The 27,899-nt window shown below is 46.4% G+C and overlaps 1 protein-coding gene across 3 annotated transcripts in view; it reads left to right on the top strand.

Annotated features, from left to right (window-relative positions):
* BRINP1 (BMP/retinoic acid inducible neural specific 1) overlaps window positions 1-27,899 on the top strand; it is a 96,825-nt gene that overhangs the window by 48,874 nt on the left and 20,052 nt on the right. For 2 of the 3 annotated variants that reach the window (XM_048822892.2, XM_048822893.2), the window contains 3 exons: window positions 11,404-11,594; window positions 21,073-21,242; window positions 22,645-22,750. In XM_048822892.2, coding sequence (XP_048678849.1) covers window positions 11,404-11,594; window positions 21,073-21,242; window positions 22,645-22,750 — 467 coding nt within the window. The remainder of the gene's footprint in view (window positions 1-11,403; window positions 11,595-21,072; window positions 21,243-22,644; window positions 22,751-27,899) is intronic. The other variant, XM_048822894.2, reaches the window with a different exon arrangement.

Here is a 27,899-nt window from a genome sequence, read left to right as displayed (position 1 = left end):
GAGGAAGGTGGTACTTAGACAAGGAGCCGGCATGGGGGAAAGGAGCAGAGATCTGATCAAGATTGGTGAGAGAGAAAGAAGAGGAGCCTGAACATTGGAGAACCCTCTTGGAATGCACATGGCCTGGGCAGGAGAATTAGCTTTGCTGTGGAGAGAGAGACTTTGTCCAAGTGCCATCGAGCCTGTTCATCGGTCCGTGTCCAGTAGCTTATTAGGTGTTGCTTCCTCTGCTCTCTTGATTTGGCTTTTCCACTAGACAGAATGTTCTGGAATGTGTCAAACATCCCACAGAAAACTATCCTGCACACACAGTTCTCCTCCAGGAGGGAGGAGGAGGAGGAGAGCTCGAACCATAAGAGAAGGATGTTAGTCATGTTGCACAATGCACTGCTGGAAGGGGATCAGACACTAGGATGATGAGGGTGGCATGAAAAGAAAAGAGAAGAGAAGAGATGAGAATAGCTTGTGTTGACATACACAGTGTAACCAACACAAGAGGATCCCCCCCACCCCAAGATGCCTACTATTCCTAGCTGTTCTCAGAAGGCAACAGAAGTCCTTTCTCTGTAGTTCCCCTTCCTTTTGGTTTCAGAAGGATCAAACTATGTGCAGGATTAGCTGACTCCACCTCTCACAGCTGATCATGTGAGCCTTGACTTACCCACGTTGACTTCTCCTATAATCACCTCAGTGCCCATTGTGAATGGCACTCTCTCCCTTTTCAACCTTGTCAGGTCACTATTAGGGCTGGTTGGAATCTTTTCACATTTTGCGGGGGAAGGCAGGGGAAGGAATGAAAAAGAAACCTGTGTATTCTCTCCCACCTCCACCCCCTCCCCCTTTTAAAGACCAACTCTAATCACTACCCTTTCCTCCAAATCTCTCCTCAGGACCTAGTTCTGCCATGATGCCCATAAGAAACTGGTCAGGGTAGGGTGAAGGGATGGCAGACACACGGAGGTGTATTGATTGTAATATATACTGCACATTTGGGCTGTATCCCTCTCCTCTCCCATGTGGGCTGCTAGGCTGCTTGATTTCTTAGGCCCCTATACTGCAGACGACAACAACTCAGGGGGACTGTATGGAGGCCCGTTGGCTTCAGCATGGCTACGTGTTAGAGTTGCAGTCCACCCATGTGACCTCACTTGCCAGATCGGGGACTTAGATCATAAGCTCTTGGAGGCAGGGAATGTGTCTTTCTCTCTGCAGACAGCACCTAGCACATTATGGCTGCTACCAGAATACAAATAACAAACAAACAGATGATAACGATACACTGTAGCTCAACCCCAAGGAGTTCTGTTCAATGCAGGCATCACTGGGTGAAATTCTGTGGCTGAGGTTATGCAGAAGATCAGAGTAGGTCATCACAATGGTCCCTTCTGTCATTAAAATCTGTTAATCTAACAGCAAGATGGCGAGGAGGGAAAACTGATTACTGATATGTGGAAAACCACCCCTGGGATGATATGGAGCTGATAAAGTGGTACTTGTTCACCCCACACAACATTTGCTCAACTAGCTCCTGTTAGAGATGGTATCATATAACCTCTAAAAGTCCCTTAGCACCTTGCATGCCTATGCTGTGTTCTTGCCCTCCCTTTAGTGCTCCCACTGGAGTGAGTCACAGCTATAATCCATGGACATGAAAATGATTTTATAATAAGATTTAAATGCAGCCCGGATGCAGTGCTAAACAAAATCGGAAAACAATCAGTCAGAGAAACTCAGCTCCGCCGATCAGTGTGTGACTCAAAATGGTTCAATGCTCAGGAAGATTGAGGCTCTAAACACAGCCACCACCTGCCCTTTAAAGTACTGGCATCCATAGGAAAGCAGACAGACAGACAGATGGAGAGATGAGAAAGACAGAGCACCTGATACTGCTCCTATTGAAAGTCAATAGGCATTTTGGCATCAACTACAACTGGAGCAGGATCGGAGTCAGAAACACACTCTCAATGCTGGATTCTGGGGTGATTGCATGACAGAAGCAACTAGAGATGGGTAAATACCCCAGCAGCCAGATTTGTTAGGGATTTGGTTATGAGGAAGTAAGGCAGAGAGGTCTATTTATTATTGTGAATCTTGTGAGAGTTGGTGTTGTTTGTTTTCGGTTTTAAGCCCCAGCTCCTGGAGTCATGTGTTTCTGCTTCTTAGCTTTCATAATAATAATCTGTTTCTCATAGCTGCAGAGAAAAGCCTTAAAAAAGGATCCCTAAAAGGCTCAAAATCCAGAAGGGAAATAAAAAGAACCCAAAATGTGTTATATTTTTTGTAAATCTCATGATTTTTTGGGGCCTGACTCATGGTTTTTGACCACATGGGGTTGGGAATACTGCTGTGCATACAGATCGCTCAGCAGCATACTTCTCTCTGGGTAGCCTGCCCAGCTACGTGGGTGGGCATATGGGTAGGAGGAGGCAGAACCATAATTGTCTCTGTTCTGCCCTCTTTGGGTCACCACTCACCCCTTGTGAGTAGTGAGCTATCAGTAGTGGTGCTCTCCTTAGCAGAGAGATCAGCAATGCTTTTCCTTTAGCCTTTATGCAGTGTCGAGGCCAAAGCCCCATGCAAGCAAGGAAAGATCCTTTACAAGCGCTGGGGGAAAACGTTATCCTGCCTCTTTAAACCCCAAACCAAGCACAGCAGGGCTTTCTTCAGCAACTCAACAGCATGAAGTGGCTGACTCTAGCCCAGCCCAACCCAAACGTCTGAAATATGGGTCATTTAGCAGGGGAAAAGGTGCCCCCAGCCCACCCTGTCTCAAGACCATTTCCCACTAACAAACACAACCCCCAGCACCACATTGCTACACATCTCCTTATAGCGTGCTGGGTGAGGCGGGGTGTATAATTGCCTAATTAATTGCTCCCAACTGGCCCAACCCTGCTCACATATGCAAAGCCCAGCAATCAGGGTAGGTAACTGTGCTCATTCCTCTAGCAGAAGCAGATGGTTCACTTTGCCCGCTGCACAGGGCCTGTACTTCCTATCACAGTGGGACAGCTTCACATACTGCTTGTGATCCTGCTGCCCTTTCAGATTCTCTGCATTTGCACACCTGTGGTGAAATCCTGCCCTCCCCCCGGGCTCCCCCCATTGAGGCCAATGGGAATTTTGCCATTGAGTTCAATGGGGATGGATTTGACTCCTGGATATCAGTGCGGGTGGTTGGTTTTTTTTCCTTTACAGCTGAAATGACCAAATTGATTCATGTAAAGAGGCGCTTGTGGGGCTTTGTGTGCACAGTCTGCTAGCTTGCATTTTGCATGCACTGCAATTCCAGTGCAAGGAGCATTGGAAAACCTTGCCTTTAACCTCCTTGTGCCTCAGTTTATCCATCTGCAAAATGGGTATTATAATATCTCTCTGCCATCACAACGATACCAAAAGACTCAGCTGGTTAATAACGGTTTCAGAGTAGCAGTCGTGTTAGTCTGTATCGTTAAAAAGAAAAGGAGTACTTGTGGCACCTTAGAGACTAACAAATTTATTTGAGCATAAGCTTTCGAGAGCTACAGCTCACTTCATCGGATGCTTATGCTCCAATAAATTGGTTAGTCTCTAAGGTGCCACAAGTACTCCTTTTCTTTTTGCTGGTTAATAAAGTAATTTGCGATCCTCAGATGAAGGGCACTTGTGATGGCTAAAATATCATGAAATATCTATTCATAAAAATACATATATAAAGATGAAGAGAAACAAATATAGGGGACTATAAATTCATATTGAATCAGCTGTAAGCAACTCTGTCTCACACCTTAACCTCACAAAATCCCCCCTCCACTCCCTGAACACAAGAACAGGATGGGGTCAATATAGCTTCCCCAAAGGAAGTGGTTTGCGTTTCATTAGACTGATTTCTCAGCTTCTGGGGTGGTTTTTTGGGGTTTTTTTTGGTGGCAACTGAATGCTGGTGTGCATTTGCATCACCTCTTCCTCGCATACATAGAAAAACAAGTCCAGCACCTTTCCACTGGCAGAACTCCAGCAGATTCTGCTTCACGCTCTTCTGGAGCTTGCACACTGCTGCCTAATCATCCCATGAGAACTGGGATTCTTGAGTTACAGCTGAATGCTGGTTTTAAAGGGACCTTGTTACAGCTGTCATCTGCCTCTGTCCACCCTTAACTGCACTGGGCTGTATCATCATTTCACTTGGATCAGTAGGAAAAATATAGGAAGCAGTGTGGCCTGATGAATAGAGCAATGAGCTGGCTATGAAGAGATGTGGGTAGGTTCTATTCCTGGCTCCACCATGTCTGTGTTACTTAGAGCAAATGGTTTCATCGCTCTGTGCCTCAGTTTCCCCCATCAAATAGACTTCATGAGCCTTTTTCCATTGATTTGAAGTGGTTTGATTTTTCAGAAAGTTCTGAGCACCTATGCTTGGAAATCCAGTTCCTTTAAGGTGTGTCACGCTACTAACCCCAAAATGGAGACAGCCACAAATATGCAACCTTTTGAAATGTCAGGGCTCTGAAGGAAAATCTGATCTTTGCTGAAGTGTAATTTTGAATCGATAATTGGGGGAATGTCAAGTTTTCTTTGCTAAAGGGAGGACTGTGTTGGGAGTGAAATTGGGCCAGCACTGAACAGAGGAGGAGAATTCCAGTTCGTGGCAACTTTTTTGCAAGGTTTCAAAATTTGGGTTTTGTTCCATATTGGAACAATCCCGGAAACCTTTAAAATGTTTCCCCCCCAAGCTAAATTGTATCAAAACGCCCATTTTTGGATCGAAATCTGAGCTTTTCGATTCCCATAGGTGTGTGCCGCATGGTGGCCATGGGGCTGGCCTGGGATGTGGGAACCTCTGGCTCAAGTCAAAGTTTTTCATTCCAGATCACTCCAGAACGATGCTGCAAACAGCTGAATGGCTGTTAGCAGTAATAGGAACTATTTGCAAAAATTACCCAGTGCGGACAAGGATATGGTGAAGGTTGGCGTTAGAAAGGGTAAATCCAGTGCTGCTGGGAATGAAAGGTGCACAAAGAATATCACATAAAAACAGGAGGGGACAAGTTGACAAGTTTAAATAGCCCACAAGGTGATCTCGCTATAACCAGATCCCTGTAGTCAGAGAGAATGGATTCCAGCAAAATTTGCCAGATCCAGGTGGTGTAATTCAGTGTACCTTTGCTGATGTCCATGGAGCTTTGACAGGTTTGCACCACCTGAGGATCTGGCATCCCCAAAAGCTACACGAAATGTGTTCCAGCAGATTGATACATTTTCTGCCATGCGACCTAGCACCTTCTGTTCTTCCTGTTTCCTTTCAAACAAAAATGGGGACTCAGCCAAGGGACAACATATTTCAACTAACTTTTAAAGCTGTGCAGCCGAATTTCCAAAAGCGGCTTCTAATTCTCACTGTCTCTCAATATTTGGGTGCCTAGTTTAGGACACTGCATGGCCCCTGAGTTTTCAGAAGGGCTGAGCACCCCCCATTGACATCACTTGGAGCTATGGAGCACTTTTTGTGGTCAGGCCTATTGACGGAGTCTCAAATTGGGCACCCCCAAAAAGGGAGACACAAAATCAGTGGCTGCTTTGAAAACATGTGGCCGTCTGTCCTGGGAGTTTTGCCATTGTCTTCAGTTGGAGGAAGATTAAGTATCCTTGAAGAAGACTTGAGCATCTGGAACCCACAGTCTAGCTTAGTACGTATACAGCCCTCGTTTTTGAGAGCCTCGCAGTCATCAGTAGATTTTACCCCTGTGAAGTAGGGGGAAATGATCCCCATTTTACTGATATGCACCTGAACCACAGAGCAGATTACATGACTTAGTCAAGGTCACATTAGAAATCTGAGCTGGGAACCAAACCCTTGTCTTCTGCCTCTCATCCTAATGCCCTATCCACTAAATCATCCTTCCTACCCTCCCTAGGCTTTAGCTCAATAATAAAAAAAAATGTATTCCATTTTCTTCTCTTTTTTTTTAAATTGATCTTTCCAGCACCCAATAATTACGTCTCACGCATAAACAGAGCGAGACCCACTCGCTGTCCAAACACACAGCACTAGACTCGGAGTCATGCTTGTTTGATTGTGTTTTAATTTAGTGCTGGAACAATCCACTTACCAAAGTACTCTCAAGGTCACACAAAATCTACCCAAGTTTGAAGCCATTTATTTCTCATCCCTGTTTGCAAAATCCATGTTGTTCTTGGCACCCCCCTACCCCCCAAAAAAAAAACAAATGCTGTTTTTCGGCAAAATATGAGTGAGAGAAAAACAAAACAACAAAAAAAAGGTTCCTAAAAGTGAAATCCAAGAGACGGCGGAAGAATTGCCCAGGGAAATAGGAGGGCTTGCTGCTTGAAACACTTAAGACTAGACTAGACACAGGGCTGGAGAACACACCACTGACGGGGGGCAATCCTCTCTTGGCCAGGGTTAATGGGGGATAGACTAGATAATTTAGTGTATGTGGGGGAACTGTAGGGGGGGTGGGGGTTCCTTCAAAGGTTTATAATTCTGTGGCAGCAGCCAGCCCTCACGTGCAGCCTTGCCCTGCAGAACACCCCAACAGTAACAAACTGCTGTTTACTGCCCTGATCAGTAGCTCTAACATCAGTCTGGCTAGTTAGCTGTCATGTATCTGTCTGTCTCTCTAGCTGGCAAGTGAACTCCATCTATCATGCCTGATCACTTTCGGCTTGCACTCTTTTTCTTTGTGAATGTTGCTCTGGAATTCCACTCTTTTATTTTATTTTATTTTTTTTTGGTGTGCTAATCTGAGCTGTATTGTGTATCTATGACAGAGCCAGGTTGAAGCTGTGGGCTGAATGTTCCAAGAAGACAAGGGGTATGTCTACACTGCAGATATAAACCCATTACTGGCCCGTGCCAGCTTACTCGGGCTCGCAGCACTTGGGCTGCAGGGCTGTTTCACTGCTGTGTAGACGTCTGGGCTCGGGCTGGAGGCTGGGCTCTAGGATCCTGCGAGGTTCTAGAGCAACTCCTGTGGGAACTTAATTCCCTTCTGCCCCTTTGAAAATCGCAGCCTTTAATGGCCCAACACTGTCATGGAGGGAGGAGAGGCCATTCTGCTCAGCCTGGATTTGTCCTGGGCATTTTGGAGAGGGGCAGCTGGAAAAGCACCTCTACCACCCTTTGAAAGGGGGCAGGGAGACCCCTCACTCTGTGTTAGGGCAGCTTGATGGGTGGGTGCCATGGTCCTGTTGGGATCCTGCCCCTCATCGGAGCCTTTGGGGATATCTACTGCCTGCAGGAATCTCAAGGAGTCTTGCACGCAAGAGCCAGGAGAACTATGAGTGTATCCAGCCCTGGATCAAGGGGGTGAGGCCAGGGACAAAAAGCATGGTCTTGGGTAAAGACATTGGACTGGAACACAGGAGACCTCGGGGTGTATTCCTGGTTGTGCCACAACCTCTGTGAGTGACCTCGGGCAACTCAATGAGACTTTCTGTGCCTCAGTTCCCCATCTGTCCTATTGGGCTGATAAAACTTCCTACACCGTAGGGCTGCCACAAGGATGCATGCAGTAATGCTTGTGAGGTGCTTGGACACTGTGGAGACAGGGGGCAGATAAGCACCTCCACAGAGGTCTCTCACCTACGCACGCAGAACTGTACAATCTGGCTCTTAGAAAGTCAAACCTTTGGAGCAGGGTATTTGGCTCATTCCCTTGATCACACTAATGTCACCCAGTAAATAACAACAGCAACGCTGAGGTGTTGGGGGGCACAGGAGGCTGGCTGGTAACTGCAAATCCTGGGTTGGGGTTGTGTGGGAGGGGCACGGGCTGACAGCTCATCAGCTATGGGCAGCATGCAGCAGCTGGTGGCTTTTAAGCCGTGCTTTAAAAGGAGAGGGGGAGTGAGCAAGCTGGAAGGGAGGCGGGGAGTTCAACCTGGCTACGGTGACAGCTCCAAAAGGAGTCATTCTGCCCTTAGCCCATGTGCTGGGCCACGTTGCTGGAGCATATGCTGGGCATGGGATCCCCTTGCTGTCCTGCAGGGCCCATAGGCAGCAATACCCACTGGGAGGAGGAGAGGGAGGTGAGGAAGTGGCCTAGTTAGCGTAGTACTTCTGGGCGTCGTCGTGAACCTTTCTGCTCTGTTTCTTTCACATATTCAGTCCCGCTCCTTGGTTGCTGCATTTCTCTTTGGTTTCAAATCACGGTCTCCAAGGTCTGCACTGGACTTGTTTCTCCACTTATGTCCTTTGGTCGCCTTGGCAGTTTGAGGATGGAGAATTTAATTTGCTCCGACGGCCTCTCCTTTTCAGACTCCTCTCCCCAGATAGAGATGTACGTGCCCTTGTATTCTCCTATCTGTAGAGACTCAGTGGGAGCTCTGGGTGATGTCCCCAGACTGTGCTTTCAACTCTGTTTCCCTCCTCAGCATTTTTCCGTTTTGTTTTTCCCCTGGAGGGAATGTACCACTAACGAGTGTCAAGATCGTCCCCAGCAACTCCCTCCATCTCTCTGACACACAGTGTGGACTGCTCACTCATTAGTGCTAGCTCAGAAGGGGTGATTCCTATCTATCTATCTCGTTACTGGGACAGAGAGGAAGGCCTGAGGTATGAGTGTCTGCCGCCCCCTAGGCAGCAGTATGTAGACTGTCCCTCCTTACTGGCTCTCCCCTCCCTTTCCCACATCAGACATTAGCATCTCTTTCACATGGACTCACAACAGTCTTCCACGGCTTTTGCTAGTTCTGTCTGCCCCACTGAGTTATACTTAGGCTACCCTTGAAAACAACTCAGTTGCATCAGCTAGTGCAGGCTCACGTGAGTGGCCTGAGCTGCGCGAGGCATCTTGCATGGCTATTGCAGGCTCCAGGGGCCTGATCCAAGCTCACTGATGTCTGTGCGGTCAGATCAGGCACCAAATTCATAGCACATCACACCAATATGCCACTGTGAGCGCCGTGAGCACATGATGTGGTCCCCCCACGACAGAAAGGATGTGGACAAATTGGAGAGAGTCCAGCGGAGGGCAACAAAAATGATTAGGGGGCTGGAGCACATGACTTACGGGGAGAGGCCGAGGGAACTGGGGTTATTTAGTCTGCAGAAGAGGAGAGCAAGGGGGGATTTGATCGTAGCCTTCAATTACCTGAAAGGGGGTTCCAAAGAGGATGGAGCTTGGCTGTTCTCAGTGGTGGCAGATGACAGAACAAGGAGCAATGGTTTCAAGTTGCAGTGGGGGAGGTCTAGGTTGGATATTAGGAAAAACTATTTCACTAGGAGGGTGGTGAAGCACTGGAGTGGGTTATCTAGGGAGGTGGTGGAATCTCCATCCATAGAGGTTTTTAAGGCCCAGCTTGACAAAGCCCTGCTGGGATGATTTAGTTGGGGATTGGTCCATGCATTGAACATCTGTACATTTCAGGGGGCTATTCAAGGCACTCATTATTTGTAAATAGTTTTGGAACCAAGAATCTGACTCCCAATGTGTCCCATCATAGGCATAACTGATCCATTGGGTTGTTCTCGTTACTGGTTGCTGGGAGGAAACACTCCAAGTCTGGTGGCAGACTATTTCCAGTGAAAGGACCCTGTTTCTGGGATCTGCTCTTTCCAGAGCCTGAGTGTAGTGAGTTTCAGGGCGCACTGGGAATGGAATTTCTGCTTAGCTTTTTCAAAGTCTGAGGATTAACAAGTGGGAATTAGCTCTGGAGTTTGCATTTTAAGTTAAAAGGCTGGTATGTTACTGATATTATTGCTGTAAGTCCCCCTGGTGAGTGGTGATGGGACCCAGTCAAAATAAACACATGTGTAATTACATTCATTAAAATAATCTAAAAGGCAGCAAGGCCATGTGGCTAGAGAGCCAGACTGGGAGCCAAGAGTCGCAGGTTCTGATCATGGCTTTGCCGCTGAATGTACTAAATCATCTCCCGGCAAGTCAGTTTCTCCACCTGTACAGGGGGATGCCAATGCTTATTGAGACAGAAAGTGCCACACAGTGTTATTCCTGTTATTTAAATGAATGCTTTATCTGATTTACTGGAATAAATGAACGAAAAGGAACTGCAGCCTGTGACTCATTTGGACATGGCAACATATTGCCTAAGATAGTGCTGTGCATATTGCAGGACAGTTCTAAATCCTGGTTTTCTTCTTCGGCCTTCTCCAAGATTTTGCAAAAGAGGTTAGTAATGGCTGGTGCCTCGGTTTTTGGCTGCCCAACTTGATAGACCCAAAAGGGGCCTGATTTTCAGAGGGCAGGTGCTGAGCAGGTGCTGTCCATGTTGTTGTTCAAGGATCACATTGCCCTGCACTCTAGGGGCTGGAAAATCAGGACATCACGAGCAAGCTTGTGCCCTCCAACTTTTTAGCTGGGTTTTGCACAGTCAGAGAGTTTAGATAGGATGGAAACACTTTGACATGGGAATGCCAGACTGGATCAGAATCAAGAGCTGTCTGCTCCAGTATCCTGTCTCTAATAGGTTTCAGAGGAACAGCCATGTTAGTCTGTATTCGCAAAAAGAAAAGGAGTACTTGTGGCACCTTAGAGACTAACCAATTTATTTGAGCATGAGCTTTCGTGAGCTACAGCTCACTTCATCAGATGTATACCGTGGAAACTGCAGCAGACTTTATATACACACAGAGAATATGAAACAATACCTCCTCCCACCCCACTGTCCTGCTGGTAATAGCTTATCTAAAGTGATCAACAGGTGGGCCATTTCCAGCACAAATCCAGGTTTTCTCACCCTCCACCCCCCCACACAAATTCCAAATTCCATTTGGGCTAGCACCAGCAGGAGAGTGAATTTGTGTGGGGGGGGTGGAGGGTGAGAAAACCTGGATTTGTGCTGGAAATGGCCCACCTGTTGATCACTTTAGATAAGCTATTACCAGCAGGACAGTGGGGTGGGAGGAGGTATTGTTTCATATTCTCTGTGTGTATATAAAGTCTGCTGCAGTTTCCACGGTATACATCTGATGAAGTGAGCTGTAGCTCACGAAAGCTCATGCTCAAATAAATTGGTTAGTCTCTAAGGTGCCACAAGTACTCCTTTTCTTTCTGTCTCTAATAGTGGCCCAAACTAGCTCCTTTAGAGGAAGGTGTAGGAGCGCTGCAGTAGGCAGATGTGGGATACTCTGACCCCTACAAAGGTACAGCCATACTTCTGGGAGCTCATCTGAAATTTACTTCTGAACTTGTTGAGGTTCCCGCAGCAGCAGCTCAGACCCTGATCCTTAAGGTGCGTTGGCATTGTGCAATAATTTCTTGCTTCTCCTCTTCTTCCTCCCACTCCTAGGTCTAGCCTCAGAGCCTCACCTGTGTATCTATGTGGGGATGTCTTCCCATATTTTCCCCTTTGCCCTCATCTTCCCCCTTCTTTGGTGGTTCTCCCCTCCTGTCCAGACTCAGAGCCTCACCTGTGTTGTGTTCCTGTGTTGTCACATAGGGAGTTTGCCCGTTGGAAGGTGAGGAACACAGCCATCGAACGGAGAGACCTGCTCCGCAATCCAGTGCCCCTGATGCCTGAATTCCAGAGGAGCATCCGCTTGCTGGGCAGGAGACCCACCACGCAACAGTTCATTGATACCATCATCAAAAAGTACGGCACGCACATCCTCATCTCTGCCACCCTAGGAGGTAGGTGGCAACTGGGGTATTTTTGTATGCAGCTCACTGTAACAGTGGGGAGAAGGGATGAAGCATGCTCTTCCAGCTCTGTGTCACTTTAAATGTAAGAGAGACTAGGTGGGCAAGGTAAATATCTTTTATTGGTCCAACTTCTGTTGGTGGAAGGTGCAAGCGTTTGAGCTACACAGAGCTCTTCTTCAGACCCGGGGAAGGATGTAGGCCAGTTCGTATGGTGGTGAGTCAGGGCTGTCACATTTCCCCCCTGAAGCCCCATACTCTCCTGCAGATCTGCTCAGAAGCCCAGGCTAACTCTGAATGGCCCCTTTGGCTTATGAAGCAGAGCGTGTGGGGGTGGGTGTCGGTAGATGTGATACGTGTGCCTGGTGTGACAATGTACTGTGTATTGGTGTGTGTGACATGAGCGCAGGTGTGCTTTGTTTGACAATAGCATGGTGGAGTGTTTCTGTGAGCTGCGTTTACACATACTTGATGTGAGAATGGTGTGTGTTTATATGATGTGTGCGCACATGTCCGTGTCAGGTTTTGAGTGCATACAGGATGTGTGTAGTGTGGGCAGTCATGCCTAGTGGTCAGAACAGAGGTGGTCAGGCCAGGAACAGTGCCCAAGCTCAGAGCTGGGGTCAAGGACCAAGCGTCAGAGCCCAGGGTCAGAGCCCAGGGTCAGGAACCACGCAGGGAAGCAGGGATGCAGTGGACTGGGCAGGATAGGAACGAGGCTGGGAACAAGTAGGACCAGGGCTGGAGCAGTGCTAGGAGCAGGGCAGGCACAGCAGTGATTGCATTCGTGGGTGTGTGGGCTGAGCAGCCAGAGATCAGTTGTTGCTGTTGGACCAAAGTGCTTGTTGACTTCCTCGGCCAATAGATGGGGTGTCAATCATGCAGCTCTGTTGTGCTCATAGGCTGCCCAGAGACTGGGCAGGCACAACTGCAAGTCCTCATCCCTGACAATATACATGTGTCTACACTCCTGCTGAGGGCTCAGATGGAAGGCCTTGGAAATATTTTGCAGCCCTAGTGATGCCCGGAGTTAAACTGAGTAGCACAAGTGCTCTCGGCTGAGGCAAACCCACTGCCATAGCTCACCCTTGTGCCAGGACAAGGCATTGCAAGGGGTTCTTCTACTCCAGTATCCCCTTATCCATCATTCTGGTTCTGCAACCGTCTGCATCTTCTGTGGCCCGGCCCTCCAGCCAGATCAGCTTTCAGCTCAGCCCCCTTCCGAGGGTAACAGAAAAGTCCAAACAGAAAACTCAGAATCTAATGGCCTTTATGCCAGGCCTTTGGCCCCCATCTGGATGAATGGACTATAAGGTGGATAGAAAGCTGGCTCGATCATCGGGCTCAATGGGTAGTGATCAATAGCTCCATGTCTAGTTGGCAACCAGCATCATGCAGAGTGCCCCAGGGGTCTGTCCTGGTACTGGTTTTGTTCAACATCTTCATTAATGATCTGGATGATGGGATGGATTGCACCCTCAGCAAGTTTGCAGATGACACTAAGCTGGGGGGAGAGGTAGATACGCTGGACGGTAGGGATAAGGTCCAGAGTGACCTAGACAAATTGGAGGATTGGGCCAAAATAAATCTGATGAGGTTCAACAAGGACAAGCGCAGAGTCCTGCACTTAGGACGGAAGAATCCCATGCACCGCTACAGGCTGGGGGCCGACTGGCTAAGCGGCAGTTCGCAGAAAAGGACCTGGGAATTGCAGTGGATGAGAAGCTGGATATAAGTCAACTGTATGCCCTTGTTGCCAAGAAGGCTAACGGCATAGTGGGCTGCATTTGTAGGAGCATTGCTAGCAGATCGAGGGAAGTGATTATTCCCCTCTATTCGGCACTGGTGAGGCCACATCTGGAGTATTACATCCAGTTTTGGTCCCCCCCACTACAGAAAGGATGTGGACAAATTGGAGAGAGTCCAGCAGTGGGCAACGAACATGATTAGGGGGCTGAGGCACATGACTTATGAGGAGAGGCTGAGGGAACTGGGGTTATTTAGTCTGCAGAAGAGAAGAGTGAGGAGGGATTTGATAGCAGCCTTCAACTATCTGAATGGAGGTTCCAAGAGGATGGAGCTCGGCTGTTCTCAGTGTTGGCAGATGACAGAACAATGAGCCATGGTCTCAGGTGACAGTGAGGGAGGTCTAGGTTGGATATTAGGAAACTATTTTACTAGGAGGGTGGTGAAGCACTGGAATGGGTTACCTAAGGAGGTGGTAGAATTTCCATCCATAGAGGTTTTTAAGGCCCAGCTTGACAGAGCCCTAGCTGGGATGATTTAGTTGCGTTGGTCCTGCTTTGAGCAGGGGGTTGGACTAGATGACCTCCTGAGGTCTCTTCCAATCCTAATCTTCTCTGATTCTATGATCTGGGACTTACCTGTCTTTGTCTTTCAGTCCTGAAGCCTGTAGTAGGACCCAGGACAGACCTCTTCTCTTGGTTTTCCAGCCCAGGGACACCATGTTAGGCAGCTAAGGGTTGATCCTTCTAATCCATCACTGCTTCCTTGGGATGCTCCTATTTTGTCCTTAGCTCTTTCAGGGCTGAGGTCTCCACTACTCTCACTCCATCTCCTCCTGCAGCTTCTTCCCAGCCTGCCGCTGAGGAGTCACTTCCAGGCCACTGCCAGTCTCTCTGGCAGCAGATGGATTGTAATTCAGAAAGTCCCCTCTGTCTCTCTTTAAGGCCGGGCTCCCCCAGCTCTCCTCCCTGGAGCTAGGGTGGTAACTTCGGCTATCTGTAGAGCTTTAGCAAGCTTCTCCTTCAGCTGGCCCCTTCTCCTTCAGCTGGCCCCTTCCTCCAATTAGTCCTCAGGCTCAGCAGGCCAGCCTTCTCCTGCTGCTGTCAGCCATACTATGAAGGAGAAGGCAGCATATATGCTGATCCCCTTCCTAAAGCTCATCCCAATTGGCTGGGAGCAAGAGGAGCCTGGCTGCATCCACCCTGCAAAGCTCCTGATCACAAGCCCTTAAAGAAACAAACAGGATTTCCTCCCAAAATACGACTTACTTCTAGGACCACTTTCTTTCTACCAGTATCTCCTATTTCCTCGGTCCTCATGTATTTCAGACCTCCCAAGATCTTAAAAGGCAGTGCCACACGACGATGTGGGTGAACTGAGCCCTATGTCTTACTACTTTTAAGAGGACAGAGTACTCCGTGTGGCGTTAGGTACTTCTATGTGTGAGAGAATCACAGTATGGCTCTATGAGGATGCAAATACCAATATCTGAGTATGTGAGTTTTAAGATGATGTGGATATGCTGCAGGTTTGAGAGGGTGCCTATGGGCATGTGTGTCTGATGCCTGTGTGATGATAATCATTCCAGGGTAAATATGGTAAAGCCAAACTCCAAATAAGTGCACAGGCAGCATTTGAAAGAACCATGTGAATTGGATATTCTGCCTGGGTGATTTTCTCTCTTGGAATGGACAGAATAGTAGCCTGGCTGATATAGTGTCTATAATATCATTCCCGCCTAACCTTCACACCCTGCCTTGTTTCTTGAAACCAGATGCTCTCTCTTTCTCTGAAACAAACTGAATACAGAAGGAAAACAATCTTCTCCCACAGGAGGAACTCACTGGACTTGGAAAAATCTTAGAGTGCTCTGTGAAGTGGCATACCAAGGCATTAGGCAGGGATGATATTTTTAAGGTCAGGCTTGGCAAAGCCCTGGATGGGATGATTTAGTTGGGGATTGGTCCTGCTTTGAGCAGGGGGTTGGACTAGATGACCTCCTGAGGTCCCTTCCAACCCTGATATTCTATGATTCTATGATGGAGACACTGATGGGGAACACAGACAGAGAGGCCTGAACTGGATGCAACAGTTAAAGGAAAAATATGGGCCACATTTAAGAAAAAAAGAATGATAATTAAATTCAATGCAAATATATACCCAGGGACTGCAGACAGGTCTTGGTATGGGCAACATATGCCAGTAGATCAATAAGATGGAGAACTTGCAGGCGCAGTCACCAATTTGCATGCCCGGTTACTGGAGCTGGGTAGAAAATGTCAAACATTTAGAAAATGAAAAACGGAAGTAAATTTCTTATGGACATTTTTTTTGCTTCTGTTTGTCTATTTATCACCTGTAGCTGTTGTCCGTTTTGCACACAGAGTTAAATAGCATGTATGGCATGTATCTGTAGTTGCAGTGAGAATACTGCAGTGACAAAGAAGGTATCTTATCTTAAAGTTTTGTGACACTGTTCATCACCATATTCTCTGAGCACCTTCCACATAAAATAGATTGCCAATAGCGAAACCCTTAGTGAAATTCCGAGGGTTTCTGGCTCTTGTTCCTCTGGGGGCTACGGAAAGCTCTTTAAACACGCTGTAAATGAGCAGCTCTGTAGACAAGATTAGATCGATTCGCATGCCTGCCTGCATATTTTTCATGCACAACTTAGGTGCCAGATCCTCAGATGGGGTAAACTGGTGTAGGTCCATTGAAGTCATGAAGTCCGAGCCATTATTGAATGCAGACCTAAAAGAATCCTTAGTCCAAAACTGCCTGTTCAATGCATCCAATCAAATTCCACCTGCCTCCCTCCCCCAAACCACATGAAATGTTCCAATACAGCAAAGCACGTGCTTAAGTGATTTGCTGGATAGGGATGATGGGTTGAATCAGGGCCTAAAAGAACTCTGTACAGAGAGAACTCATTTCTTTTGAGGAAATGTCTCCTTGGAATCATATTTTACACAGTACAAGGCAGTGAAGGAAGAAACCATTGAGGCGAATGGAGTTTTATTTGCAAAAAGAAAAGGAGGACTTGTGGCACCTTAGAGACTAACAAATTAATTGGTTAGTCTCTAAGGTGCCACAAGTCCTCCTTTTCTTTTTGCGAATACAGACTAACACGGCTGCTACTCTGAAACCTGGAGTTTTATTTGTGGTTTTATTTTTCTTCCCATTGGCAGCCTTTTTCTCTTCCACATCCTTGGAAATTCCAAATAGCAAAGACCTTCAACGGTGAAATATATTTTTAATTTCACCCGGGTGAGGTTGTGAATTATTCACAGTGGCTTGTTCCATCTCCTGTTTTTACAACACGACATTTTTAAATATCCAGAGGCTTGTAAGGAGAGCTGGTGTTGGACAGAAGTGCGAAGTGTTCCATCAGCCCAGAACAGTGGGGGTGGGGCAGGCAGGGCAAGAGGAATGAAGGATTCATCTTGACAGTGATCGTGATGAAGATAAAGCAGCTTTAGCCCCGCTGCATGGTGCATGGAGTGGGACATGTTCCGCTCAGATTTTGCAGGCTCATCCAGATCCCTGTGACATCCAATCGATCGTCACTTAGGAGTTGCTTTTCCCCTAACTCTCTAAAGACCTCGGACCACATAAAAAAGCAGCTACCCAGAGAATTGTGCTTTTTATTAATTCAAATCTCAGCCTGACATTTAACCAGCTAAAGAACGAGAGACAAATGTGCACTACTCCCTTTTTGCGTAGCAGCTGTTTTGCGTAGCAGCTGGGCTCAGGGAGGTCTAAGAGATGGAGCAGGCCATCCTGCATCCACCACTGTTGCTGTCGAGACACCTTCCACAAGAGGAGGCTTTCTGATGCCTTTCTGTTGCAGAGCAGCTTGTTTCCCCTGGAGCCTGATAGAGAGCCAGCCCTGCTCCAGTTTAGTTCTGACAAAGGGATTGGTGCAGGGTCATTTCTAGGGCATACACACTCAGGGATGGAGTACACAGAGCCAAGAGCTAATTTGCAGGGAAAGCCCTGAAGGGAAGACAACTTTGAACATAGCATCCGCTTAATAAACGAGAAATTAAGACTTAATAATGCAGCAAAAGTCTATTAACCCCTCTTGATCTATGGGCTGCTTTCGCTGGCTCTCTTTCCGTGGGGATGTTGTGCTTTTCCCAGTCTTAGGCCCATGCACGCAGCGTGGGTTTCAAGCAGCGGTCTCTCCCTGCCCTCTCCTGCCATCGTACTTCACGTCTCAGGAACGCTGCTTGTCTCCCCGGATGTGCACTGAATGAAGCACATAGAGGGTTTTCTTTTTTCCCCTCATCCTCCCCGTGGTGAGACTGAAACACTTCGGAGGGGCAAATGACAACTTCTTTGGGACTAGAACACAGATCTCCAGGTGCCGTAAAAGCTTTGGGTTCTCCAACTACTGTCTAGGTGCTAGCTTCATATAGCCTCCTTACATGCAGGTCTGGGACCCTTGTTCCTACCCCTCAGCTCTGTCAATGTAGATGCCATTTTTGGCTCAGTATTTAACATTCTAGCAGCTTTGGTTACTGTCCAGTAGCTTTAACGGGTGGGGATTTAACCAGGACTTTTTGCTTTCTGCCTGGTCTCTATGGCCTGCGTCTACACGACAAGCGAGCAGTGTGAGTCCCCCACTCGTGTACACATATTTGTGCTGCCTCATGAGTGGTAGCGTGACCACAGATCGCCGGGTAGCCATCGTAGCATGGTAGCGGTAGCAGAGGCAAGGCTGAGCCGTGTCGAGTACACATCTGCCTCCGACCAGCGGATATACACTCAGCATGGCTTGGTTGTTCCTCCAGTGCCACGCCCCACCCTTCTGGAGCTACACGGACGTCTACATTCACCCTACCTCGACGACAGCGGTGCCAGGGCACGTCTACACTTAGAACGCTGGTGCGGCTCTCCCACGGTAGCGCTTCCGGGAAGACGTATTCCGCTGACAGGAGAGCTTCTCCCGGCCGTGTGGTGAATCCACCTCCACGACAGATGGTGGCTATGTTGCGGGGAGAAGCCCTCCCATCACCATAGCCCTGTTACACCGGGGGTTAGGCTGATAGAACTACATCGCTCGGGGGCTGGGGAGGGGGGGGATTTTTCACCCTCCTGATGGTTGTAGTTATACCGGGGTAAGTTCAGAGTGTAGACCTGCCCCGAGTACATGTACAAGAGCAGTCCCCATTCAAAGCGTTGTCCCACCTAAGCATTCCACCAGTGATTGTTGAACCAGGGGCTGACATAGGCCATGATCTTTCTGCATGGGAAGCAAAAAAACAAGGTGCGGGCTTTGCTAAAGAACACAAGGGAGTTTCCAAATCCCACTGGAACTCAATAGGAGCTGGGTGTCTAACTGCCATCTAGGCGATACCGTCCAGGGCCCCCATTACTATGTATAATAATCTAGTCTGAAATGGACACAGAAGATCGCATTGATCTCTGGTGCAACTCCACTGAGTTCAGTGGAGTTGCATCAAGGATACATTTGGCCCAAGCTACAGCCTTTATTGCCTATTAATCACATTTTCCCACAAGCACCTTTGCATTTCCTCCCAAGCTTCCCCCCTCATACAGAGGAACTCCCTGTAAAAATCCACAAAGTCACTACTTTATCTTCCTTCAAAGCTCTCCTGAAAACTCATATGTGTTGTGAAGCGAGCAAAACATTTGACAGCAGCTAAGCAGCTGGTGTGCTGTGACCGCTGCTTAACATGCTTATCATATTCATCTCATTACCTTGTGTTTCCCCCGTCTGTTTGTTGTATCCACCTGTTGTCTCCCATCATATGCTTAGATTGTAAACCCTTTGGGGCAGGAAACATCTTCTCCGTTTTGTGTGTGTGTACAAGGCCTAACATGGTGAAGCCTCGATCCCCAGCTTGGGCCTCTAGGTATCGCTGTCAACACGTTAATTATTGATTATTATTGTTGTTATTATTTAGAGCTGGTCAGAATCTGGGGGTTTTCCCCCATGGAAAATTTTGAGGAAAACAATGTTTTTGGTCGGAACTTTCCATCGAAAATTTTGACTTCCTGGCAAAAAAAATCAAAATATTTTCATTTGAAAATGCCACAGCTTGCCTCATGGGAGTTGTAGTTGGATGCTGGAAGCTCCCATTCTCTGTCGCTTAGGTTGGGTTCCCTGGTCAGACTGTTTGCCATGATGCACCACAGTCTCCTCTCCTGGTGAGGGGACAGGGGTGTGTCATGGGAGACCCCTGGCCATGGTGCATCCTGGGATATGTGGGTCAGCTAGTGAGTCTGGCCCATAGAGAATAAGGACATGACGAAACTGAATTACAATTCCCATTAGGCACCGCGGTAGTATTGCTAAATCAAAATATTCTGGACTCTGGTTTTTAAATGAAAAATTTGGAGACACATTTCATATACCTTTTTGATGTTGTCATTGTCAAATCAAAGTTTGTCACAGAAAGTGTCTGCTTCCCACAGAAAAAATCAGTTTTTTCCTCTAAAAAATCAAATGTCCCTAAAGTAAAATAGTTATCCATCAAAACAGCGGTGATGCATTTTTTTTTTCGCACAACCCTATTATTACAATGATCAGCAGCAGCATAAATATCAGTTCATCTGTTGGATACACAGGTTGGATTACAGCAGGTGCTACTTACTTCCACCCTAATTAAACTTTGATTCTTCTCTCAAAGCTAACTACATAAAAATGGCCCCTTCTGCTCCGCGTGTACATTCAAAATCAGATTTCCTGACCTTAGTGAGGAAAATATGTTGGTTTTGCCTGTCACTCCTTTCAGCCTTGCAGAGCTCAGACAGAGTCAGCTAGATTGTATTCCGGCTCAGATATCATCATGAATAGATTTTTTTTAAAGTAAACTGTGGTTATAAACTTTGTTCTTCATCTTTCTTTTCTTTTCATTGAGAATGTTGCTATTGTTCATTAATGTTTGTTGCCTCTTGGGACTCTAACTTCTGTACTTCCTGATTCTCTGTCATTGCCAGGGCAACAGTGCTCTCATTAATACCGAGCCTGATTTACCCACACTCCTTTGTCCTGTTCAATACCTTTTCCCTTGCTCTTGTACCCACACAGCATGCTTCACCTTTGCTCTCCAGGACTGCAGGAAGAGCAGAGTCATCATTTATGCTACTTCTCTTTGCTTTTTTTCTGCTTGTCATCTCATCCCTCCTACTTCCCATACTTCTCAACCACTCATCTTGCATAGTCACTGGATGCCAGATCGTTACAAATGACACTCGTTTACCCTTTCAGCACAGACCCATTCACTCGTGAGCTAAATGTAACTTAAACTATCCTTTATGCCATTGAATTAAGATAATAGACTTCCATGAGATTTGCATCTTCTTCCACGAAGTCTAAATATTGGCCCTATGCAAATCACTCCAAATGTATCCCCACAATGACAGGCCTTGTTGTTGTTATTGTTCTATATAATGGGCTAGTTTGTCCATTGGTGTAAATCAGCATTGACTTTAGTGAAGTTATTCCAATTTACAGCAGCTGGGGATTTGGACCATTGGCCTCAATGGCGCTGTACTCAGATTTTGAATCTGGCCCATTGCACAGAAGAATGGGACTGGCTTTGTTGCACAAGGGCATTGCCAGGGGTGCAGAGATCTCAGAGTTTGCATGGTACAGGTTCAGCATGTGATACCATAGGTACCTCTGCACATTGCCCTGTGGGGTAGCAGCAAACCTTCCAATGTAGCAATCTGTTTCCCTTCACTGCAGGGGAGGAGGCCTTGACCATGTACATGGACAAAAGCCGACTTGACAGGAAGTCAGGAAACGCTACCCAAAGCGTTGAGGCACTGCACCAGCTTGCTTCCTCCTACTTTGTAGACCGTGATGGCACCATGAGGAGACTCCATGAGATCCAGATCTCTACCGGAGCAATCAAGGTATTGCTTCTGCTGCTATGGAGATTCCAGGGAGAGAACTGGAGCGGGGAATGACAGCCATCCCGATGCAAGAGGGATGCTAGTCAGGGCTTGGCCTTTAATAGGGTATAATTGGTTTCATTGCTGGGTAGGCACCAGCAATTGCAATGTGGCATTCTTCACAAGAAAAGGCAAGTTATTGCACTGTGCTACTGATGTTAGATGGGAAAAGTAATTCTCTTGTGTCCCTCATTTCACGTAGGCACAGACCATTCCGGCATGAAGGTGATTTTGGGAAGGGGACACCCAGTGTGGCATTGATGTTAAGGAGATCATGGTCCTTGCAGTGTAGCAGTGATATTGGGGAGGGCATGGCCATGGCAGGTCAGCAACGACAATGGAAATGGGCAAGCAGTTCTGTAGTGGCAGGAATATTAGACAGCATCATGCCACCCTTGTATGTCTTCCACCGCAGGTATCAGTACAGTCTCTATTGAACAGCTCTCAGGTGAATTGACTACAAGGGAATGAGAAAAGCCTACAATGAGGCTTTACAAAGGCTTCCAGAATGAAATGGACAGAGATAGAGAGCTGGAGGGGGAGTGGGGGAAGCTACTGGGAGGAGAATACAAAGGAAAGGAAAACGGATCCACAAACAACAGCCTTCTCCTTTGAAAGCACTCAGCCTCCACTGGGGAGGGATTCCATTGTCAGGGAACGTGCTGCAAGGAAGGCAGGCGGGATGAAGCCATCACTCTCAGCCACTGCTGAAAGGCTCCGGCTTGTGTTATTGTTCTGTGGTGTCTCCTGGCCCTGCCTATTCCCTCAAGGATGGGAAACTGGATTGAGATATTGAAGCCCTGACAGCAGATAACCACTCTTTGTGAATTCAGAAAGGACAGGTCTCCTCTGCAGATAGTCACCAACAATAAAAACAGCTATGCTACAAGCAGCAGGAGGATTTTCTGTCTCTCCGTTTATCCATAGTACGTGCTTGTGTGGTGAGGGGCACGACATCACTCACCCTATCTGGTTCTCAATCCATGTGCTCTAGATTGCCATGGAGAGACAATGGGATAATTCCTCTCCTGGCTTTTAGTCTAAGACAACAGAGATCCCCCATGGATCAACCTGCAGGCCTCCCTTCACCAGGCCCAGATTCAGATGCAATAACATAAAACATGGGACAGTTTGCACCTGGACAGAGTCTGGAAGGTGGCTCTTTTTTCAAGTTTGCGTTTCTAACCTGGCCCTGTCTGTCCACTGGGGATATTTGGCTTTCACCCACATCATGTAGGTTGTATCTTGGTGAGGGTGGGGTGGGTGAGGGTGTCCGTCTATCAGTGGAGATGTCAGGGGCTGGACCGTCCTGGAAATGCTGCAAACAAATGGCATGTTTCCTTTTTCTGGCATCCGGCTCTAGGTAACAGAAACTCGGACTGGCCCCCTGGGCTGTAACAGCTACGACAATCTGGACTCTGTGAGTTCTGTCCTTCTGCAAAGCACTGAGAGCAAACTCCACCTGCAAGGTAGGAAACAGAAGAAAGAGTGAATGTGAGGGGCGGGGGGGAGCCATGATAAGAGAAAATTAAAGCTCATACCTCCTCCTCCTTCTTCTTCCTCTCCTAGTGTTTGTTACACTCACTTGCCTTGTCTTCAGTTAGACAGTAAGCTCCTTCGAGCAGGGACAGTGTCTTCCTATGTATATATACAGCGCCTAGCACAGCGGGACCCAGATCCTGACTGAGGGCCAGAACTGCAAAGGCATTCAGGTGCCTAAAGATGTGTCTAGGAACATAGTGGAATTTCCAAAAGTGCCTAAATAATGTAAGTGTCTGAATCCCATTGGCTTCCAATGGGAGTTAGACACCTAATCTGCTCAGGTGCTTTGGTAAATCCTACTAGGTGCCTAGATGCATCTTTAGGTGCCTAAAGGCTTTTGCCATTTTGGCCCTGAGTCCTATGCATGCTACTGCAGTTCGAATAGTAAAGAGTAACAATGGTTGAAACAGGGAGAAGGAGAAAGAGAGAAGGACTAAAAGAGAGAGAGAGATTTATAGCAGGGCTATGGACCTGACCCAAAGCCCTCTGAAGTCAATGGGAGTTTTTCTGCTGACTTCGCTGGTCTTTGGATTGGTCCCTATATCATTACACCTGTGCTCTGTGATTTGTATTGGCTGCCTACTGGTTTCCAGACAGATTTTAAGGTTTTAACCTATCTAAACTTGGCCTTGCAACTCTCTCCACTTGTCTGAAGTAGTCTGAGTCTGTTGGCATTCAGAACAAGCTGTGAGGCTCAGCTACTTCTTTTTGGTGGTGGGGGGGGTAAGGGGGCTTGGGAAAGGTGAGAGGACTGAATGAGGATGGAATATTAGGCCTACTGAGATTAACTTTTTGGTTAGTGTCTTGAGTACAGAGGTGAATCTATGCTGCTGGGTTTGTTATTCATATTGACTGTGTTCTAAAACAAAGCCAAAGGCACCAGAGAATAAATGGGCACGGTGCTTTTTTACTGTTGTATATACATCAATGTAAAGAAATACCAACATAGCCACTGATATTTAAGTAACATACTGGCCAAATGTCCCTTTGTCCCTCTCTGGTGGCTGATCAGAGGTGTGTGAGTCAGCCACAGTTACTACCTAGTATACCTAATCCTTTGATAGACAAGTGATAGACACCTGTATTTTGGAGCTAGAGGTCATGGGCCAAGTACATTAATTAATTAAATGACCAGTCCTGATTCCAGTGAAGTCAACAGGAGTCTTTCAATTGACCTCAATGGAGCAGAAAATGTATTGTGCATGAACTTTTTGTCATTATACTCAATGTTTAAAAAAATAGGAAATATGAATTTTAACAGTTCACTTTGTCCAATTTTTATATAGATTTAAATTTAAATTTTGCAGAAGAACAGGCTATATTATGGTTTTGTTTTCAGTAGAAATTGGCAAGCGTTATTTTAATTTTAGTGAAACATAGGATGTTTCACAGAAATTGGGCTTAATTTACTAAGTCATATTGTGGATTTTTTAAAAAATGTTTTCTTTAAAAATAATAGCCATGTTGCTTTAAATGTATTGGTGATCACTGAAATGTACCTTCCCGTAACTTATATAGATAGTAATATATAATATGGGGCTTCATATATATACTATAGGGATGATCACTAATCAAAATCCATAGATAGATAGATAGATAGATAGATAGATAGATCAATCTAAGGACCTGATCCAAAGACTGGAAGAATGGAAAGGCTCCCATTGACTTCAAAGAACTTGGGATCAGGCCCCAATGAACAATAAGGCTTAAAGTCATCCAATAATTAAGGGTGGGATTTTCAAAGACATTGGCTGAAAACCAATGGGGGCATATTGTCCTCTGGCCCTTTTGAAAATACCAGGGAAGGGGGTTATCCTAGATTTTTGTAAGTAATTTTCTCTAGATTTATAGTAAGGTCTTAGATTTGACCAATTACTCTGATTTCACGATAATGTGTCCAATCTTCAGATTTGTATACCTTTAGCAGATACCTCTGCTGTACAATAAATTATGATGGATTAGGATATGTATGACCAACCAAGGGAAGGGAAAGAGGGAAGTCTTGCATTGCTATTAGAGCTGGCCAAGAATTTTCCAACAAAGCGTTTCGTTCTTGTTGATTTTTTTTTTATGGAAAATGAAGTTTCCACAGAATCTTGTTGTTGACATTTTTTTTTATTTTCCCAGTGGAAAATAGAAAGAAATATCTCATTTTGACATTTCCAATTCATAGTTATTGGGAACTTTATATTCGATAAAAAAATTAACATTTCAAATGTTTGTCCCTATTTGGGCCAAAAGAAAAAGGAATACCATAATTTCCTGTATGTCAGAAATTCTGATTTTTGCTTTTCACTTGATCAGAATTAGGGTTAGCTATGATGGGAGGAGAGCTTCCAAGTGGGATTTGAAGGGACAATGCAACCAGGGGAAATAAAGACAGAAACAGAATGTCAATGAAAGAGAATTTGGAAATGGGAACTTCACCATTGCTTTCATGGAGCTGACTCAATGGGAGGGGGGAGAGAGTGAATGAAGAAAGAGTAAGAGAGAGAGAGAATAAAAATCAAAGGGAAAGAGAGAAGGAGGACACAGTGTGTGAGAGGGAAGGGGGAAGAGATAGAAAGAAAGTTTCCCCTTCCCACTCCTTCAGTCAGTCCCCATGATTATCAGGATCTGAATCAGTCTCTGGCAAAAAAGAATGGGGATGGTGGGAGTTTGTCTGGCTGAGAAACTCAGAAAACTGCACCCTTTCTGACCATCCCGGTAGTCACTGCTATTCAGAAAGCCAAGGAAGCTAAAAAGAGAAAGCCAAAGAGCAGAGAGAAACAATGGAAGTGGGGGGCACCTGGAAAGATGCGAGCTTTGTAGTGTTTTGTTGCCCTGAACAGTCTCTGCACACTTCCAGTAAAAAAGCATTTTAAAAAAAGTTTTAGGAACAAAATGAACCCTAACAATGCAGTTGGTCCATTACTAGATGTAGATGGTAGAATTATCAGTAATAATGCAGAAAAATAAGAAGTGTTCAATAAATATTTCTATTCTGTATTTGGGGAAAACCAGCTGATCATAGAATCATAGAATCATAGAATCATAGAATATCAGGGTTGGAAGGGACCTCAGGAGGTCATCTAGTCCAACCCCCTGCTCAAAAGCAGGACCCATCCCCAATTAAATCATCCCAGCCAGGGCTTTGTCAAGCCTGACCTTAAAAACTTCTAAGGAAGGAGATTCTACCACCTCCCTAGGTAACGCATTCCAGTGTTTCACCACCCTCTTAGTGAAAAAGTTTTTCCTAATATCCAATCTAAACCTCCCCCACTGCAACTTGAGACCATTACTCCTCGTTCTGTCATCTGCTACCATTGAGAACAGTCTAGAGCCATCCTCTTTGGAACCCCCTTTCAGGTAGTTGAAAGCAGCTATCAAATCCCCCCTCATTCTTCTCTTCTGCAGGCTAAACAATCCCAGCTCCCTCAGCCTCTCCTCATAACTCATGTGTTCCAGTCCCCTAATCATTTTTGTTGCCCTTCGCTGGACTCTCTCCAATTTATCCACATCCTTCTTGAAGTGTGGGGCCCAAAACTGGACACAGTACTCCAGATGAGGCCTCACCAATGTCGAATAGAGGGGAACGATCACGTCCCTCGATCTGCTCGCTATGCCCCTACTTATACATCCCAAAATGCCATTGGCCTTCTTGGCAACAAGGGCACACTGCTGACTCATATCCAGCTTCTCGTCCACTGTCACCCCTAGGTCCTTTTCCGCAGAACTGCTGCCTAGCCATTCGGTCCCTAGTCTGTAGCTGTGCATTGGGTTCTTCCGTCCTAAGTGCAGGACCCTGCACTTATCCTTATTGAACCTCATCAGATTTCTTTTGGCCCAATCCTCCAATTTGTCTAGGTCTTTCTGTATCCTATCCCTCCCCTCCAGCGTATCTACCACTCCTCCCAGTTTAGTATCATCCGCAAATTTGCTGAGAGTGCAATCCACACCATCCTCCAGATCATTTATGAAGATATTGAACAAAACCGGCCCCAGGACCGACCTTTGGGGTACTCCACTTGATACCGGCTGCCAACTAGATATGGAGCCATTGATCACTACCCGTTGAGCCCGACAATCTAGCCAGCTTTCTACCCACCTTGTAGTGCATTCATCCAGCCCATACTTCCTTAACTTGCTGACAAGAATACTGTGGGAGACCGTGTCAAAAGCTTTGCTAAAGTCAAGAAACAATACATCCACTGCTTTCCCTTCATCCACAGAACCAGTAGTCTCATCATACGGGGATGACAACATGCTTTCCATTCCACTAGTAGCTCGAGAGGAGGTTAAACAGAAGCTACTAAAATGGGCCCTGGTCTACACGGTGGGGGGGATAGATCTAAGTTATGCAACTTCAGCTACGTGAATAATGTAGCTGAAGTCGACATACTTAGATCGACTTACCGTGGTGTCTTCACCATGGTGAGTCGACTGCTGTCGCTCCCCCATTGACTCCGCCTGCACCTCTCGCAGCGGTGGAGTACAGGAGTTCATGGGAGAGTGCTCAGGGATCGATTTATCGTGTCTAGTCTAGACATGATAAATTGATCCCCGCTGGATTGATTGCTGCCCGCCAATCTGGCGGGTAGTGTAGACATACCCAGGTCCAGAGAACTTGGATTCAAGAGCTTTAGAAGAGCTGGCTGAAGAACTCTCTGAACTGATAATGTTGATTTTTAATACATCTTGGAGTACTGGGGAAGTTCCAGAAGACTGGAAGAAAGATATGTTGTGCCAATTTTTTAAAAGGGTAAACAGGATGACCCAGGTAATTATAGGCCTGTCAGCCTGACATTGCTCTCTGGAAAGATAACGGAGTGGCTGATATGGGACTCAATTCGTAAAGAATTAAAAGGAGGGCAATGTAATTAATGCAAATCAACACGGGCTAATGGAAAATAGATCCTGTCAAATTAACTTGATATATTTGTTTGATGAGATTACACGTTTGGTTGATAAAGGTAATAGTGTTGATGTAATATACTTAGGCTTTTGTAAGGTTCTTGACTTGGTACTGCATGACTTTTCGATTGAAGAATTAGAGAAATATAAAATTAACATGGTGCACATTAAATGGATCAAAAA

Source organism: Caretta caretta, chromosome 16 (assembly GCF_965140235.1).
Source record: "Caretta caretta isolate rCarCar2 chromosome 16, rCarCar1.hap1, whole genome shotgun sequence".
Classification (NCBI taxonomy): domain Eukaryota; kingdom Metazoa; phylum Chordata; order Testudines; family Cheloniidae; genus Caretta; species Caretta caretta.
Note: the sequence above shows the minus strand (reverse complement) of the source record. Positions and strands in the feature narration are given on the sequence as shown.